The following is a 19,508-nucleotide window of genomic DNA, read 5'->3' as shown; positions in this document are numbered from 1 at the left end:
ATTTGGTGACATGAACAATTAAAAGGGGTGAGGTTGGAGCTGCAGGAATACTTTTTGTTACTGAAGTTAAGCTGATATAAACTCATTGTAACCACAAAGAAAATAGCTACAGGATAGGCACAAAATGAAATCAGAAAGGAATTTAAACATTTCACTACAAAAATCAACTAAACACAAAAGAAAACAGTAATGAAGGAAATGAGAAACGATAAAGCTACAAATTATAAAGAAAACCAACAGCACAATGGCAGAAGTAAGTTCTTCCTGGTTAGTAATTATTTCAAATATAAATGGATTAAGCTCTCCAATTAAAAGACAGAGATCAGAATAGACAAAAACACATGATCCAACTATGTGCTGTCTACAAGAGACTCACTTGAGATCCAAAGACATAAACAGGTTGAAAGTGCAAGGATGGAAGAAGGTATTCCATGCAAATAGTAACCAAAAAAGAGTGGTGGAGGTGGCTATACTAATATCAAACTTTTAATCAAAAAGTTTACAGAGAAGGAGAGTAGATACTCATAAAAGGTTTAATACAGCAAGGAAATGTAACAATTATAAACATTTACATACCTAATTATGGATTTCCAAAATACATGAAGCAAAAGCTGATGGAATTGAAGCAAGAAATAATAATAGCTGGGGACTGCAATACCTCACTCACACTAATGGATAATCAGACAAAAACAAAACAGGGCTTGACACAATAAACTGAATAGATTTAACAGACAGGGGCAGAACATTTTACCTAAGAACAATAGAAAACATATTCTTCTCAAGTGCACATGAGGTATTTTGCAGGACAGACCATACATTAAGCAACAAGTTTCAAGAGATTTCGAAAGGCAGAGATCATACAAAGTATCTTCTCTGACCACAATAGGATAAAGTTAGAAGTCACTATCAAAAGGAAGACTGAAAAAATAAAATTGTGGTTTTATTATTGAAATTAAACATTTTTTATAGATAGAGGTCTCAAATTACTAAAATCAGAAATGAACGTGGGGTCATTCTACAGATAAAAAGGATTATTTATTTCTCGAGTGGGGCTCGAGCTCACCCAAAGCAGGGCTCACGCTCTCCCAATGTGGGACTCAAACTCACCAACTGTGAGATCATGACCTGAGCTGAAGTCAGATGCTTAATGACTGGGCCAACCAGCACCCTCAAAATAAATAAACTTAAAAAAAAAAAAAAAGGATTATAACAGAGTACTATGAACAAAGAAAAGCCCTGGACACGATGGCTTCACTGGTGAGGTCTAAAAACATTTAGAGAAGAACTACTACCAATCTTTTGCAAACTTTTCTAAAAAACTGAAGTAGAAGGAACACTTCCCAACTCATTTTATGAAACCAGCATAATCTTAATACTAAAGACAGATGAAGACACTACAAGAAAATTATAGACCACATCCCTTACAAACACTGATGTAAAAAAAAAAAATCCTCAAAAAAATACTGGCAAACTCAGGGGCGCCTGGATGGCTCTGTCGGTTAGGTGTCCGACTTTCACTCAGGCCATGATCTCACAGCTTGTGAGTTTGAGCCCCACATCGGGCTCTGTGCTGACAGTGCGAAGCCTGGAGCCTGCTTCGAATTCTGTATCTCCCTCTCTCTGTCCCTCTCCTGACTTGTGCTCTGTCTCTGTCTCTCTCAAAAATAAATATTAAAAAACATTTAAAAAAATACTGGCAAACTGAATTCAGCAGCATATTAAAAGGATTATTCACCATTACCAAACAGGATTTATTCCTGGGATGCAAGGATGGTTCAACATACAAAAAACTAATCAATGTATACATCGTATCAACAGAAGATAGGAAAAAAAAACCCACACGACCATTTTACTATTGATGTAAAAAAAAGTATTTGGCAAAATTCAACACTATTTCAAGGTTAAAAAAATAAACAACTGGGGATAGGAAGAAACTATCCCACATAATAAAAGCCACATGTGACAAACCCAGTGAACATTTTACTCAAAGGTGGAAGACTGAAACTATTCTTCTAAGATCAGAAACAAGGCAAGGATGTCTGCTTTCATCACTTCTATTCCACCCAGCACTGACTGAAGGTTCTAGCCAGAACCTTTAGGCAAGGGAAAAAAATGCACCAAATTGGAAAAGAAGAAAATAAAATGATCTTTTCAGAAAGTATGATCTTACATGTAAGAAAACCCTAACAATCACACACACACACACACACACACACACACACACACACACACACACACACACACAACTTGGAATAAGTGAATTCAGCAAAGTAGCAGGATAAAAAGTCAACACCCCAAAATCAGTTGGATTTCTATACACAAACAACCCAGAAAGGAAATTACAGAAACAACTCCATTTCCGAAAGCATCAAAAAGGATAAGTTACTTAGGAATTAACTTAACCAATGAGGTAAAAGCCTTGTACAATGAAAACTACAAAACACTGCTGAAATTAAAGACATAAATAAATGGAAACACATGCCATGCTCATGGGTTGGAAGCCTTAATATTGTTAAAACATCTATACTCTCCAAAGTGATCTTTGGATTCAGTGCAATCCCTATTAAAATCCCAATGATGCATTTTGACAGAAATAGAAAAACCATCCTAAAATCATATGGAATTTTAAGAGACCCTCAATAGCCAAAATAATCTTGAAAAAGAACAAAACTGGAGACCTCATTCTCCCTGATTTCAAAACTTACTACAAAGCTATAATAATCAAAACAGTATGCTACTGGCATAGAGACAGACATAAAGACCAATAGGATAGAACAGAAGGCCCAGAAATACACCCTCACATATATGGTCTAATGATTTTTGACAAGGGTGCCAAGCCATTCAATGAGGAAAGGACAGTATTTTCAACAAATGGTGCTGGGAAAACTGAATATCCACATGCAAAGAACGAAGTTGGATCCTTATACAAGAATTAACTCAAAATGGGCCAAGGACCTAAATATGAGACCTAAACACAATAAAAACTCTTAGAAGAAAATATAGGACAAAAGTTTCACAACTCTAGATCTGGCAATAATTTCTTGGATAGGACACTAAAGGCACAAGTAACAAGGGAAAAATTGGGCAAATTGAACTTCGTGAAAACTTAAGGAAAGACACTATTGACAGTAAAAAGGCAACCCAGAGAATGGGAGAAAATATTTGCAAATCATATGTCTGATATGGGATTAATATCTCAATTATATACAGGATTCCTAAAACTCAACAACAAAAATAACCCAATTCAAAAATGGGCCAAAGGCTTAAATAGACATATTTCCAAAGATGATATACAGCCAGTAAGCATGAGAAGATGCTCAACATCATTAATCATTAGGGAAATGCAAAAAAACTACAATGAGATACCACCTCACACCCATTAGGATGACTACTATCAGAAAAAACAGTAATCTCCGGCACGTGGCTCCAGATTCTGTGTCTCTCTCTCTCTCTTTCAAAAATAAACGTTAAAAAATTAAAAAAAAAAAAAAAAAAAGAAAAGAAAAAACAGAAAACAATGGGGAGGCTGGCTGGCTCAGTTGGTACAGCATGCAGCCCTTGATCTTGGGGTCTCCACACTGGGCACAGAGCTTACTTAAAAACAAAAAAGAACAAAAAACAGCTAACAAGTGTTGAAGAGGAAGGATGTGGAGAAATTGGAACCCTTGTGCATTGTTGCAGCGATGTAAAATAATGCAGCTGCTATGGAAAGCAGTATGACAATTCCTCAAAATATTAAAAACAGAGTTACCGTATTGTCTGGCAATTCCACTTCTGGGAGGATTCCTCAAAGAATTGAAAGCAGGGTCTCCAAGAGCTATTTGTATACCATGCTCATAGCAGCATAGTGAAAACATAGAAGCCACCCAAATATTCATGGGTAGATGAACAGAGAAGCAAAATGTGGCATATAAAACACAATGGAATTTTATTGCATTTAAAAGGAAGGAAATTCTGCAATATGGTACAACATGGATGAACCCTGAGAATGTCATGCTAAGTGAAATAAACCTGTCACAAAAGGACAAATACTGTATGATTCAACTTACATGAGGTACTTAAAGTAATCAAATCATAAATACAAAACGTAGAATCATGGTTGCCAGAGGCTGGGGATAAAGGAGAATGGGGAGTTATTGTTTACTGAGTACAGAGTTTCAGTTTCACAACATGAAAAGTGTGATGAGGATGGATGGTGGTGATGGTCGTGCAATAATGGGAATGTATTTAATACCACTAACTATATACTCAATGGTTAAAATCGTAAGTGGTATGTGTATTTTGCTAAAATAAAAAATAATGTCAAAAAGAAAAGAAAAGAAAAGGAAAGAAAGAAAGAAAGCAAGAAAGAAAGAAAGGAAAAGAAAAGAAAAGAAAAGAAAAGAAAAGAAAAGAAAAGAAAAGAAAAGAAAAGATATCTAGCAGAGCCCCAGCCATGGAAAAGTGCTAGACTTGAGGACATTAATGTTCCTATTTGCTGTGATTTTGTAACCTCAGGCATATTTCAATAATTTATTCAATATTTTCAAATAATTTAACTTTTAAATCTTCATTACAGTTATTGATTTACAGCAAAAGCCTATACTGGTTCCACTGTGATATATTTGTTGGGTAGAATCAGTATATAGTTTTGTGTCATTTATCATCGAGTTCTTTTGGGGTTAGAGAAAGCAAAAGTGCTAAAACCCCATGGAGGACTAAGGCACATCTCTTTTCCTTCCTTATGACTTCCTCTTTCTTCCATAGGGTTAATTAGCTCCACATGATAAACAGGCCTGAAACAAGTACTGAAACGGTGAATCCCGAAATGGACCACAAGGCTCAGCATCATTTGGACAGGGACTACGAGGACTCTGGATGGAAAAGGCCATTATTTTCTGCCACAGCAAATACAGAAGTATTACGCACCCTTCACGCTCAGTGCTGTTGGCGGTTCTGTTAGAGTGGCAAAGTGTGGCTCACACACCACCATACTCCTCTCAAGCATCCATAGCAGATCCTGTTAATCCCTTTCCCACTGAGCTTGGCTGCAGCTCGGGACCCTGATTAGAATTAACACATTAGATGAAACCTCTCTGTCATGCCTGGCAACTGAGGTGCTGTAAGCAAGGCCGCTGTGACTCCTGTCCTACCCCCACCCCCCACCTCTGGAACAGTACAAATGAGTTGGTATGAATTATGACACATACCAGCCATTCGCCTGTCATATCCTGACTACTAACAGATGATGGGCCACGCTACCCAATTTCAGATCAGCCACAAAGAGCAGTATGATTCCAACTTACAGTCTCAAAGCTTTTTTCGAACTCCAGAAGTTTAACTTCAGCTTCCTTATAATTCTTAAAGAACATACATAGTTCATACATCTCCATCATCAACAGTAGTGGGGAATCCTTTAAGAAAGAGTTTGAATGAAATTACAAAATCGTGAATTCAATCAATACTATTTTCTCAATGAACAATGCCAATCAATATAAGAGGTTAAAGTAAAAACATAAGTACTAATAGTAACAGTTTCATCGTAGAATTAAGCCATATATTTTAAAAAGAAAGATTAAATTTATATTTTTTTTATCTTTTAGAAAAAAGATATTCAGGCCAGGTACACCTACTCAACAGTCCATTTTCTGTCTACTGTATGTATACTTGGTCCACTGCACACAAGCTGGAGATGTTCCACTAGATGGCGCTAGGACACCTCTACATACACTCCTGGAAAATGGGCTCCACAGAGCTGCCAACCTACAGCTGTCTGGGGCATTTCTATCACTTTGGTGAAAGCTTTTCAGTCAGAAGACAGGAGTTTTGGAATGAGAAAGTATAGATCTGAACTATAAATATACTACTAAAATACTTTGAGGCCCTGGGGAAAGATACTTAAGTTCTACAAGCCCAAGCTTGTTACTGTATAAAATGAGGATAATACCATTTCATAACATCTTCATATAATACTGTCTTTGTATTGGATTATTTTGAGAACTGGCTAAAATAATAAATTTAAAGCTCTTTGCTAAATAAATGGTAGTTCTATTATCATTATTTGTTGTTGGCTAAAAAACTCCAAAAAACCCAGGGTTACAACAATTGAAAAATCCAATGGGAAAATTCTGAAGTAACCTTTTTAAACTCAGGAAAGAAATGAAGTGACTATCACTACCTTCAAGAAAAGGTGGAAACCTCTGATGAGAGTTTTGCTCTTCCGCCTTGTTAACAATGTTTTCCAGATGACTGAGAGGTCTTGAAGCTCCCACATGTGGCCCTCCACTGAGCCCTGAATGTGTCCTGTTGCTTCGGCTGCAACACTCTCCTCCACAGATGTGATGATCCAAACACAGAGACAAGGAATAGTACTGGCACCCTGCCATTGGATAAAAACTTTTCAAAATAAAATAACAATTGTGTCTGGATTACCTGACAGAGGGAGTTGGGAATTGCCAGCAATGCTACAACCATGGATGGACATGTCCTGTTTAGAACAAGTCACCTCACCAACAATAAATTGGTTAAAATAGCTTGAAAAGCCTTCAAACATGAAATAAACACTAATAAACAACAAGGGATTATTATAAACTATTCTGCAGAGTGTAACATGTCAAAGGACCAAGAGACTGAGCAGGTATACATGGAAGTTGTGGAAATACAAAGTATAAGAAAACAAGACAGCCTTGCACAGAAAGGCTGATCAAGGGGCTGGCTACAGCATCCCACTTCTTTGCTCAAGAGGCAGGGTCCCTTCTCTTTGCCAGCCAGGAAGCAAGGCTCTGATCACCTGAGTTACTGAGTATCAACATACAAGAAAGTGTACTATTAGATGGCCTGGAGCCTAAGCTGGAAAAGCACAAAAGTGACAGTGGCCTTGAAAACACAGGCTGGAGCCTCACATCATCACCCCACTTCCTCTCTGATTATCAGCCTTCCCAGTCCCTCTCCACTGTTCTCTTGCTCTCTAGGTCCTTAATTTAGGTTTTTCATTATCCTCACCTGGAGACATGAGGCCAAGACACTAAGGATAGGGGCCTGTTGTTTCACCGCTTCAGCTAGGAGCCAGGACCCGGAGTTTGGCTCCTCCGAGCACTGGAGCAGAACTTCAAAGAGATCAGTCATCTCTTCTTTGTTTCCCTGGAATTCCTGGGGGGACCTGTTGCAGACTTGATCACTGTCCATCCTGGAGTTGGACACTAAGGGCAAGTTCTCAAAAGCCAATCTTAAGTGGTCTTCAAGGACAGGACTGAAATATTGAAGAAGAGATTTCACCTAGAAAACAGACGATTAAAAAAGACAACTGTCAATTTCACCTGGAGCTGAAAAATGTTAGAGAAAAGCAGAGGCAAATTGTTCTTTCTCACCCTGAACTGCGTGCAGGAGAAGTGACCATGGAAATTTACAAAGTAATTTATTGCTTTGGAGTGAATTTCCATATTCAATCTGGAGTCACAAAAACCTCTTCCTTCAGCTCTTTAATACTAATGATTAGTCCTTTTTTTAAAAAAAAAATTTTAATGTTTATTTATTTTTGAGATAGAGCATGAGGGGGTGAGGCTGCAGAGAGAAAGACACAGAATCCGAAGCAGGCTCTAAGGTCTGAGCTGTCCTCACAGAGCCCGACGCGGGGCTCGAACCCACGAACCGTGAGATCACAACCTGAGCCGAAGTTGAACACTTAACTGACTGAGCCACCCAGGCACCCCTAATGATTAGTCCCTTAACTGAAGCCAATCCACTGAAATCTTAGTAAAAATAGTAGCATCATATAAAACAAAAGCCTAGGTATATACAACAGAAAAAACAGTACTTTCCTTCCCAGAAGTCTTCTAATTTCCTCTTCTTGAATAGTTGGGAACAAATGGTGGCTTACCTCCTCTGGGGGATAGTTATGGAGTTGACTGTGAATAATGAACTGTAACCAATCATTTGCTTTGGCACATTCTCTGAGATAAGACGTGCTCAGTTTCACATTGTGGATCCTGCAGAACTGTACCGCTAATGCCCACTGGCTGCTAGATTCACTAGATATCCTGTAATTGGGCAGTAGAGGAAAAAACAAACTTGTTAAGATATAGCTTTAATTTTAAACTGGAAAATTAGTAAATATTAAATAAATTTAACCACAGCATATGTTCTAAAAAGCCTTTCAACAAATATCAATGTTTAGTAGGCTGTTCTGGAAAACAGTGGTGGGAAAAAAGAGGACTCCTGTACCCATAACACAAAGCTTTCTTAGTATACTAGCAGAATTCATTTCTTTTATCAGCCAAGTATCTATCAGTAGATATAGTAGCTATATACCATCTTAAGGAGAACTGCATAAACAGTCAGTCAAGACACTTCCTGAGTGCTTAACTGTTTTTGCATGATTTACAGTATCAGAGTCCAGACAAGTGCATGGGCTTCCTAAGTGGGGAGTACCTGTTCCTAGATCAGGCGCGTTCAGGGTGGTATGGCTGTAGACAGGGAGTACCTGTTCCTACTGGCAGCAGGAAACTGCTGAAAACAGAGCCATTGACAGCAGGTATAGGAGAACAGTGTGCCTTCCCACAGTCTGGGGTCACCCCAGGGTTACCCCAGGTGGCGTAGCACAGAGGAAAGATGGCATAAATGTGTATGTAGAGGGGTTTTTGTGGATAGATGGTCACCTCAACTTTCATTATCAACTGACATACATTAGGAAGAAAAAATTAAGGACATCACTTAGAGTCAAATTTTGTGAGATCCATCCCACATCTTCTTAAATGATTTCAATATGTGACACTTAGGAGATTCCTCTGACCAGCAGGACAGTGGAGGAGACAGAGCACTTTTCCATCTCTTGGAAACTCTATCTCTAAAGAGTGAATAATTATCTTCACCCTCCTTTTACTAATGGCAAGAAGAAATTAAAATCCTTGTCCATTTACCAAGTATCTGCTATACGCTGGCTGAGTAAGAAGACTTGAAAGGATTGATGAAAATATGTGAGGCGTTAGAAGAAAGACTAGGCAAACACAGCTTGGAAGATTAAAGCTTGCTGGAAAAAAGACTGAGGTTGCAATTCAACAAACCTATTTATTTCCTGCTGCTGAATGCTGCTCCATATACCTTCTTCTAAAAGAATAAGCAATTCTTCTATGGTTGCCTTTTCACCCATAGCCAGTTTAGATAGTTTTTCAGCTGTAAGAAATATAAACAATAAAATATGGTGAAGAGAAAGGGTCAGGCGCTGGGAATTTCTGTTTGAAGAGTGTGGCCTTGGGCCATTTCAGAACCTAATTAAAAGGCCCAAAAAAGTGAGATAAAGTGCAAACATTCTGCCGTAAAAGAATGAGACAGGAAGGTAACTGTTTCTCCCCCAACCACTCATAATCCAGTGCCTCAGACCTATTCATCCCTTGTCCCCTGAACAAAACAAACCCCAGACAGAAAAGGTGCTGTACCTAGAGACTCTCTGACACAGCTGTACTGAGCATCTTCATTTCTACACTTGTAGCTCAAAATTATATTGGCCACTTTCATATCAACTCTGAGCTTTAGGCTGTCGAGGCCAAGCAGTTCTAAGAAACAAACACACGCAGCTGCTATTGAAGGTATGTAGAAGGAGGAGAGTCCTAAAACATAGGCTTCATTGCTTACTTGCTGGACCCTGAAAAAGGAAGGAATCAAAATCACATCAGGATATGAAAATTGTTTCTCAACAGGAAGAGCAGCCAGAATTACACAGTGATACATGAAGCGTCAGACACCTATGATTGTTGCCCCCTGCACACACCCATTTAGTTCTTGGCAGTTTTTAGTTGTCTCCATAGCTCCCCATTCCCTTACATTTCACCTTCTCCTAAAACACCTGTTTATAAGCCAAATTATTCTTGCTTCCAACTTCATCCAAGGAACACAGAACTTCTGAAAGACTGTCAACTTGTGATCTTATCAATTATGAATATATATACATACTACCAAGAAAAGTAATGCCAATTAAACTTGACATATTAGGTTTTAAAATTTCTTTTTAATGTTTATTTTTAGATAGAGAGCACACACACATGGGAGGAGCAGAGAGAGAGGGAGAATCCTAGGCAGGCTCCATGCTGTCAGTACAAACCCTCATGCGGGGCTCGATCTTAGAATTGTGAGATCATGACCTGAGCTGAAATCAAGAGACACTTAACTGACTGAACCACCAAAGTGTCCCCATTTATATTAGTTTTACAAGCGTAGACAAATTTCAAGGACAGATGCACACAAAAAAAACCGTATTAATTTACTATGTAGGATGAAGACAGGAGACTCAGGGACTCTTATCCTTCATTTTTCACCATTCTGAATTACTTGAACATTTTACCATAAAAATGCATTACTTTGTTAGCTATAAGACAAATCAATAAAGTAAATCTATATTTAGCTGATTATATAAAATACTTCTCCAAATTCTGTACTTTATAAAAGTGAATTATAAAAAATGAAGATCATAAATACAGAATTCACATCTTATTATATATACAATTCCCTCTTTAGAGGAACCACTAATATTTGGCAAGCTCCTGGGTCATTTTTTTGTTTTAAACAGAATTTTAAAAGACATAAAAAGAATATTTTAATATTATCTTTATTATCTTTTTTCCTATTAACAAAGATACACTAAATTCCCCACACTTGGGATATACAGAAAAACACAAAGGGGAAAAAAAAGAACACTAAATTACTAGCCAGATATAATTATTTAACTGTGATATATTTTCAGAATTTTTTTTCAAATAAATGTGAAAAATACTCAGATATGCCTTTTATTAAGAGTACAAATTATGTTTTAAATACTCACAGCTGCTTGGGAGTCTTGCTTTTGGTTAATTCCTGGACCAGAAAAGTACCAAATGCAAATGAAGGCCGTCCATGTTGTAAATAATAAGCAAAATTCAGACGTTCCACTATAGCATACTTATTAACCAGGTCAGGGCTAGAAAAATGCGGGAGATGACTCCCTGCATCTGGGGAGAAAGTAAAGCAATATTAATCCTCTTCACTTCACCATGATCAATTCCAAATTTGTATGTGGGAAACTTAACTCTGCAATGGTAAAAGAAAACCAGTTGTTATTGTCATTTTGTACCACCGTGTATTACTGTGAACCACCAAAATGTAATAGTTTATTTTAATGTGAAGAAGTAGCCCTCCATTTTACACAAAAATATGTACCTGAAATGCTGCATAAAAAACTTATAATTTGTGCTTTTTCCTCACGGAACTTATTTTATATGCCGTAATTCTATATTTGATGATCATTTAAGTTCACAATGGCAATAATCCTTTAGCCTGTAAAATCTCTGCTGATGATCTGCAAAAAGAGCTTTATAATTCATTCATGCAGCTCATAACACAATGAAATCCCTTCATAACGTATTTATATGAGTCCTCTATTCACCAAGGCCAACTCACTATACCTTCCTCCAGTAAACAGTTTTAAGAACATCCTTTTCTTCATATTAATACCGTTCTACAATTTCCGTTTATCACTAGCTATAGTTTCTGATGATGTTTTCATAGAGGACCTCATTAGCTATATGATGATACCATCTTTCTAAGATTAGCAGAGTAGCTCAGTTTAAAGTTACTCTGTGCCCATGAAAATAACAGAAAAAAACATTTTTTCCTCTCTAGAGAAATCTGAAGTCAGAAGATGTTTGCGTGTGACAAGTTAGTATGAAATAACCACTTCGGTCAAGCCCTAATCTTTAATTGCCTCTTAGGCCACTCACTACCTATAAAAAAAAAAAAATGAAAAAAACATTTTTGTTTTCTTCTAAATGTATATTTTTAACATTTATTTATATTTTTGAGAGAGAGAGAGAGAGAGAGAATGAATGTGTGCGTGCAAGCAGGGGAGGGGAGGAGAGAGAGGGAGACAGAGAATCCCAAGGACTCCGTGCTTTCAGTGCAGAGCCAGATGCGGGGTTCAAGCTCATGAACTGTGAGATCATGACCTAAGACAAAATTGAGTTGAATGCTTAACTGACTGAGACACCCAGGCACCCCTGAAACCACATTTTGAACTGTTAAAGGAACAAGTTCTTGGAAAACTTCATCTGCTCTTATTTTCAAAGTTCAAAGCCTATTTCTGGAAAAAAAAAAAAAAATTATCCTCCAAAAAAAAAGGATTTTTTTATACTGTGACTTGGTTCTTAAAAAAAAGAAAGAGAAAGAAAGACAGACAGACAGACTTGAAGAGAGGTGTCTGTCATCTAACAAAGCTATTACTTAAAAGTCTACCACCTTTAAGATTAAAAAATTGTCACATGCCTTATCTATATTCTTTGTACGAACACAGTGACTTTGGTAACTTGTAATTACACATAAAACTGTTCATTCACTCATTAAATATTTGCTGAACACATGTGAAGTATATAGCACTGCCTGGCACCAAATCAGCTAACTTTAGTTTTTAATTCAAATAAGACCGTGATCTTTTAGCAGCTGGGGGCTAGTATGGAGAGGGTATACAAGAAAAAATTCTACCCAAAAGGTAATTTTCTCTGGCCTGACACAGAAGCCAAGTCACCTCACAGTCACTCTACATCTCTTTTCAGTGGTAAGACCATATGAAAAAAAAAGTAAACATTCTAATTAAATACAATTCTCCAATCTCATAAATCCACATTATGTTTTTATAATTGTTTCATTTACTTTATGCTTTATTTCTTCAAATATTTCCCAACACCAGGCAGGGAATATGCCTTTAACTTCCTCTCTTTTCCCCAAGTGTACCCAGTACGGTGCTCAGTCTCCAAAAGGGGGTCAGGATTCTGGTGAAGTTGTTGGAGTTGGAGGCATTAGAACAGCACAGGGGAATCAGTTACTACACTCTAGTAGTAACTTCACTGAGATTAAGAAAGTATTTTCATTTGAGAATGCAATACGCACTACTATATTCAGCCATCAACAAATATTTATTGAACATCTATTACAGGTCTGGCACTGCACGAGCTCTGGGCAGTAGGTGAGTTAAATATATTGAAATTTGAAATTACAAAATGGACACATTAGAAAATTCATTTTTATGCATGTCCATAAATATTTACAGGGTATACATTATGTGCAAAGTGCTAATCTGAAGCCTACTTTAGAGTAATATCGGCAGAGACACCACAAGTACCATGACATTAAAGGCTAACCCTAAATTTAAAAGTAAAAAAGAAAAAGTAGAGTTTAAGCATGGCACCAAAAAAAAAAAAGATCAGAGAAGTGCTTCTGGTCTAAAAAGAACAGCAAAGTGCATGCCTCTGGTGCTTACCATGCGCCAAGAGCTCCAAGAGCTTTTTAAATACTTTGTCTCCTGTCATTCTCATGTAATACGTGAGGTGGGCACTGTTATTAACCTTATTTTGTAGGGAACTGAAGAAAGCTTACATCACTTACCCAAGATCGAGCCAGGATTTGTCTAAAGCCAACACCTATGCTCTTAATCTTATTTATAATACTATACTGTAAACAGGGATTTTTGGAAAGGGAGAAATTTAAGCAGATAGATAATACAGATACACTTTAGGATAATACATCTTATATTTCTCGGCAAGAATAGCACTAGTGATGTATTACAATTACTTTTAACTCACAAAATGTTTTCAGTTCAGTCTCCTAGAAAATGTTTTCCATCGGAATGCATCTTTATTTTTAAAATGGAAAGCAGTGAGGGGTGCCTGGCAGCCGTCAGTTAAGCAACCAACTCTTCATTTCACCTCAGGTCATGATCTCATGATGGGTCATGAGATCGAGCTCTACACTGGGCTCCACACTGGGCATGGTGCCTACTTAAGAGTCTCTCTCTTCCTCTCCATTGTCCCTCCCCTGATCACCCACTCACTCGTGCACATATGCTCTCTCTCAAAAAACAAAACAAAAAAAAGCAGAGAAAAAAGCTGGATTGGCCTTACATAAATTAAGTTCTACTGTCAACACTGCTGAGATACTTAACTTCTAAAGCCCCAAATACCTGTAATGACTTACCTCCTATAGCCAGTGTGTTGGCAGATTGCCAGCCAAACAATCTGCTAGGATCAAAGGGCAATAATGACTGAAAAAGGGGAGAAATCAGAATTAAAAGTTAATTGACTCTAAAATAAGTGAACAAAACTCTATGAAAAGACTTCACAGGTAGTCTGCTTCCCTTCTTCAACCTTATCTTTCTGAACATAAATTCTCTGAGCCCAACTTACAAAAAAAAAAAAAAAGAAAAGAATGCATGAGACACTTTCCTACGTTAATAAAAAAAGAACTGGCTGTGTTCCTTTTACAGACTCCCCTCACTTCAAACTACATCTGCAAAGTGTACTCTCTTACGGTTCAAACAACATCAATCATAATGTAAATGGATTTTTGAAATACTTTTGGAATCCAAAAGCAAGAGAAGAGGCTAAAAAATGTTACCATGTAAACAAGACAATGTTTTGTTTGCTAAAAGGACTAAAAAGGAAAGAGGAAAAGTAGATCAAAGGTTAGAGCAATGTGGTGAACGAACCACCACTGCCATCAAAGGAAAAAGAGGGCAGGAAGTTGTTAAGCCAGTCAGAAAAGGTTTGAAAGCTGGGAGCCATAGCTGTTTGAAATTTGTCTAAGCCAAAGATTTAGCAAAGATGATCAACAGATGGTAGAAAAGATAAAGGAGAAAATAAAACTTTTAAGTCAAGATGTGAGTGGCTAAGGAAAAAGCAGCTTTGATTTAAAATTAAATAAGAATTTGTGGTGTGTTAAGGAAGGGCTACTTTTCATAAAGTAATACGACTAAAAAATTGCATCAGTCAACTTGAGAACAGAACAAAGAACAACCTGAACCACTTATGTTCTAGGCTGGCTGAATCCACTTTAGGCAGTGCAACTGCTTTGGTATAATCCACTTAAAGTTTATACCAGTGCTACTGGTCTGCAATAAGATAAGAAACTTGCAATAATTTTAAATCCAGCTAAATGCTTCCTGCTTCAAGAGTGTCTTGCTACACAGATCAAACAACAGAACAAAAAAACACAGCAAAAGCCTGCTGAACTGAACCGTGTACTTAGTAACATAGATTTATATAATAGTTCAAGATCCTAATCTCATCACATCCCAGCAACAAGCAGTTCATGGAGTGGCACCCACATGGGGAGTGAGCATTCTGAGCAGGACTACTCTATAAATTAAGGACTGTTAACACTGGAGAAATTTTGTACCTTTATAGATTATAGGTTTATGTTGAATTAAAGACCCTAATGGGAAATATGCGCACCTAAAGAAAAAAAGCAAAAGCCCTCTGAAATGAGAAATGAACAAAAGAATGTGTTCGTACCAGAAGATCCCTGAATAGGTTTCAGGGTATATGAATTCCTTGAAAATATATGCAAACTTATACATATATGTGCAGTTTTTCTGGATAGAGGACTCACATTCTTAAAGAGGTTTTGTCCTGAGAATGGTTAAGAAGCACTGATTTAAATAAATAACTCGATTCACTGAGAAGAGAGAGACACAAGTTATCTGTGTAGAATGAAGTGGCTTTCGATGAAAGCAGCAGACAAGTATGCTGGCCAACTATCTGCTTTCAGATCCATTTCCACCTTTCCCCTACAGAGAACTGCATTGCCCAAGCTCATTTGCCCTTTGGCTACCAGTAGGGTTAGCCCAGAGAACAACATGGATACTAAAGGTGGGAAGAGGGGAGAAACCAGGTTTTTTTTTTTCCTTCTTTGTTTTCTGGGGTATCTCCTCCAAGGTTCCAGCTCCAGCTTCTGTTTCCGGCTCTCATTAGACAACCAGGTTGTCAGATTAGCTCCCAGAGACAGCTCCAGCTTCTGGGTTCTGATAACACCACTTTCTTGCACTGTTCTTGCAGCCTTAGGAGTGTTGACGGCTTCCTTCTTCGTCAGTTTTTGGGTTGTCTCACCAGGGCATGTTTGGATTCTCCTTTCTGCTGTTACTGTGTAATTTCCTATTTGAAAGACCCAGGGTAGGAGCAGCTGGGTGGCTCAGTCGGTTAAGTGTCTGACTTCGGCTCAGCTCACGATTTTGCGGTTGAGGCGTTTGGGCCCCACATGGGATCTGTGCTGACAGCTCAGAGCCTGGAGCCTGCTTTATTCTGTGTCTCCCTGTCTCTCTGCCCCTCCCCTGCTTGCACTCTGTTTCTCTCAAAAAGAAGTAATAAACATTGAGAGACCCAGAGTAGGTTTCTGTTTTCCTGGCTGAATCTTGACTGATACCCCTCAATACTGTACCTGCATAAGGTGGTAAAGTGTAATATCAGGTGGCAGGACGTTAGAGGCAGTATACTGTGGGAATAGAGCAGTTTTTAGCTTGGGATAAGGAGTTAATGCCATCTTCAGTAACTGGGGATCTACTTTCTTCAAACAGGTCTCATTTTCATCATTCTGAACAACCTAAATAAAAAGATCACATAGTACAGAGTAAGGGTTTTCTCTTTCCCAAATTTCAGGTTTTTGGTTTTTTTTTTCACAAGAATGAAACAAGGTTAGCTTGAAAAAATACATGGAAGTGAAAAAACCAATGGTCAAGGAGTTAGAAGCCAAGAGTTCTCATTCTGGTTCTAGGAAAAACTAGCTGGTGACCCTGGGCCAGATATTCAACATCAGGCCTCAGTTTCCTCATCTATAAGATTAGGAAGTTCAACTAGATCAGTGGTTTTCAAACTATATGTGAAAAAACTGTTTGAAAAAAGGCTCTGCTACTAAAATGTTTATTTTTTATTTTTTAAAATTTTATTTATTTAATTTATTTAGAGAGCACATGTGTGAGCAGGGGAGAGGAGCAGAGGAAAAGGGAGAGAGAGAGAGACCATCTTAAGCAGGTTCCACACTCAGCATGGAGCCTGACATGAGGCTCAATCCTATGACCCTGGGATCATGACCTGAAGTGAAATCAAGAGTCAGATGCTCAACCAGCTGAGCCACCCTGGCACCCCTTAAAATATTTAAATAGTAAATAGTAAATATTTTTAAAGGAAAAAGAAAACCACTTGACTAGATGACTTCTACCTAGGTTTTTCTCCCTCAGTGCTCAAGTTATTCTATGACTGTTTTTTGACAGGTGATTATAAACAGAGGAATAGATAACCATATGAATTAAAATACATTGCAATAATCTGGAGGATGTAGTATTATATTAAATTAGCATCACTAAGAAGCTTTTAAGGATTAGATGTTAAACAACATCCTTAATTCAGTTCCCTCTAACCAGGCATACTATACTTTCAAAGAAGCAGAGATGGGCAAATTTCCACTGAGTCCCTTAAGAGTTTATATGGATAGCCAAAAATTATGATTTCCTTTTTGCCTAAGAGTACAAATAGTAGACAGTAATTCCTAAGCCACACATCTAAAATACAGTTACTCCCAGGAGCAATCAGAAACTGACGTGCTATCCTTAAAATAAACCTGGAGTTTAAAAAACAAAGGTAAGGGCACCTAGGTGGCTCAGTCAGTTTAGAGTCTGACTCTTGATCTCGGCTCAGGTCATGATCTCACAGTTCATGAGTTGGAGCCCCTCCTAGGGCTCTGCACTGGTGGTGCGGAGCCTGCTTCTGTCTCTCCTTCTCTCTGCTCCTCCCTTGCCTGTGCTCTCCCTCTCCCAAAAAAATAAACTTAAAAAAATAAATAAATACCAGATATACACACACACACACTTGATTCTGTTTCTCTGGAGAACCCTAACTAATACAAGGCTTCTGAAATCCAGAGAGAGAAAGAGAGAGAGAAAGAGAGAGAGAAAGAGAGAGAGAAAGAGAGAGAGAGAGAGAGAGAGAGAGAGAGAGAAAGAAAGAAAGAAAAGATAAAAAAAATCTACACCACATATTAGTTCCCTTTCAACTTAAGAGGATATAAAATATAAAACTTCATCCTTTGTTTTATGCTCTTTAATATAATGAGATACTTATAAGCAGTTATACTTGAATATCACAGGAGGTCTAGAAAATCCATAGATATTTCTGCTAAATTTAAAATCAGTCCTATTTTGCAATAACAGGTAAAAGTGCTATCCGTACCTGGCTGACACCCCCAGGGGCATACATTGTAGTAGCAAGGGCCAGGAGAGTATGTCCTTCCAACAGCATACTGCTTACACTGGCCTGGTTGCTGGGAATCAGTATCTGAGCATTTGCAAGGCTAGCCTGGAAGATCAATTTGGGATCTGGAAAACAAAAGAGTAGGTTTTTTTCCTTAAGAGAAAGAGTTACATAATTCTGAGAAGAAAATTTTCACTATCCACAGTATGAAGGACTTTCTAAGTTTAAAAGCAATAAGAAAACATCAAAAAGGAAAAGGAGAGATTTGTCCAAATAAAAATAAACTTCTATTTAAACAACTGAGACAAACAACTGTTCAAACAACTGAGATAAACAAAACTAAAAGGCAGTAATGAACGGGGGGGGGGGGGGGGGGGGGCGTGGAATTTTAACAACAAATTAACAACAAATGATAACCTAAAATTAATGTCTTCAGCAAAGAGCTCATACAAATCAATGCCTGAAATACTGACTCTCACAGATAGACTGTCACGATGTGGGAGCTTAATAAACATTTGTTGGATGAATGCAGGCTAAAAAAAAGGATAGAGAAAATAACCAGAACAAAATACATGAAGACAGATCAAGAGTTGCCTGTGGATGATTATCTACCTAGGCTATCTACCTGCAGAGTTTTACCTTTTGATAGTTGTCTGTGGCGTCCAATTTTTCTTTACAATAAACATATTATCAACATCAAAAACAAACAGAACAAAACAAAAACCCCAACCCACATTATGAAAAAATTCTTTATATTGGAAAAAAACCCAGAATTACATAAAAGTGAAAGATTGGCTGTTGACATTCCTTGCCTGTGTTAGTGGCTTTGCCTGTCCCCTTTCCCAAGTGGAGTCTCTGGAATAATACCAGCTAAACCCTCAAGGGGGGCAGGGGTTACAGGGCTTTTCTGATTATAACCAGAGCAAAGCTCTCCTTCAGCAGCTCTACTACATAAGACAGAACAATCCAGACATACTGTGGTTTGTTTTTTTTTAAATTCCATCTGGAGTTACTTACTAAAAAATTCAGGGCAGACACCTGGAAGACAGACCACTTCTTCATAGAAAAAGGGTGTCATTACCAGAGAGCAGGAATTCACCCTGTGATAAACTGGTAAGATGAGACATATCCAGAAAGAACAAGCCTGAGGCTGAGGGGGAAGGGAACACTGGCACACATGCTGTCTGGCTTTTCTTGGCTGGCAAGAGGGCAACATTTTTGGTCTTCTGCTTTTTAAACAAAGCTTGAATCTAGGTTATAGTCAGATGTTTGTCTATAGACAAATGATTTATTTAGAGAACACAAATTATGTGCCATTTAACAGATCATTTAGCCAGACTTTTTTTGTTTTTGTTTTTTTGTTAAGAGACAGAGCATGAGCAAGGAAAGGGCAAAGAGAGAAGGGGACATGGAATCCAAAGCGGGGTCCAGGCTCTGAGCTGTCAGCACAGAGCCCAAAGAGGGGCTTGAACTCATGAACCACGAGATCATGACCTG

General features: G+C 37.9%; 1 protein-coding gene across 1 annotated transcript in view; it reads right to left on the bottom strand.

Annotated features, from left to right (window-relative positions):
• SPG11 (SPG11 vesicle trafficking associated, spatacsin) overlaps positions 1-19,508 on the bottom strand; it is an 86,457-nt gene that overhangs the window by 22,696 nt on the left and 44,253 nt on the right. The window contains exons 18-27 of the mRNA XM_007081757.3: positions 17,991-18,136; positions 16,207-16,368; positions 13,969-14,035; positions 10,790-10,955; positions 9,411-9,616; positions 9,039-9,147; positions 7,856-8,015; positions 6,982-7,254; positions 6,158-6,358; positions 5,286-5,393 (exon numbers count right to left, since the gene is read on the bottom strand). Coding sequence (XP_007081819.3) covers positions 5,286-5,393; positions 6,158-6,358; positions 6,982-7,254; positions 7,856-8,015; positions 9,039-9,147; positions 9,411-9,616; positions 10,790-10,955; positions 13,969-14,035; positions 16,207-16,368; positions 17,991-18,136 — 1,598 coding nt within the window. The remainder of the gene's footprint in view (positions 1-5,285; positions 5,394-6,157; positions 6,359-6,981; positions 7,255-7,855; positions 8,016-9,038; positions 9,148-9,410; positions 9,617-10,789; positions 10,956-13,968; positions 14,036-16,206; positions 16,369-17,990; positions 18,137-19,508) is intronic.

This window comes from Panthera tigris, chromosome B3 (assembly GCF_018350195.1).
Source record: "Panthera tigris isolate Pti1 chromosome B3, P.tigris_Pti1_mat1.1, whole genome shotgun sequence".
Taxonomy (NCBI): Eukaryota; Metazoa; Chordata; class Mammalia; order Carnivora; family Felidae; genus Panthera; species Panthera tigris.
This window is presented reverse-complemented; position numbering and strand designations above follow the sequence as displayed.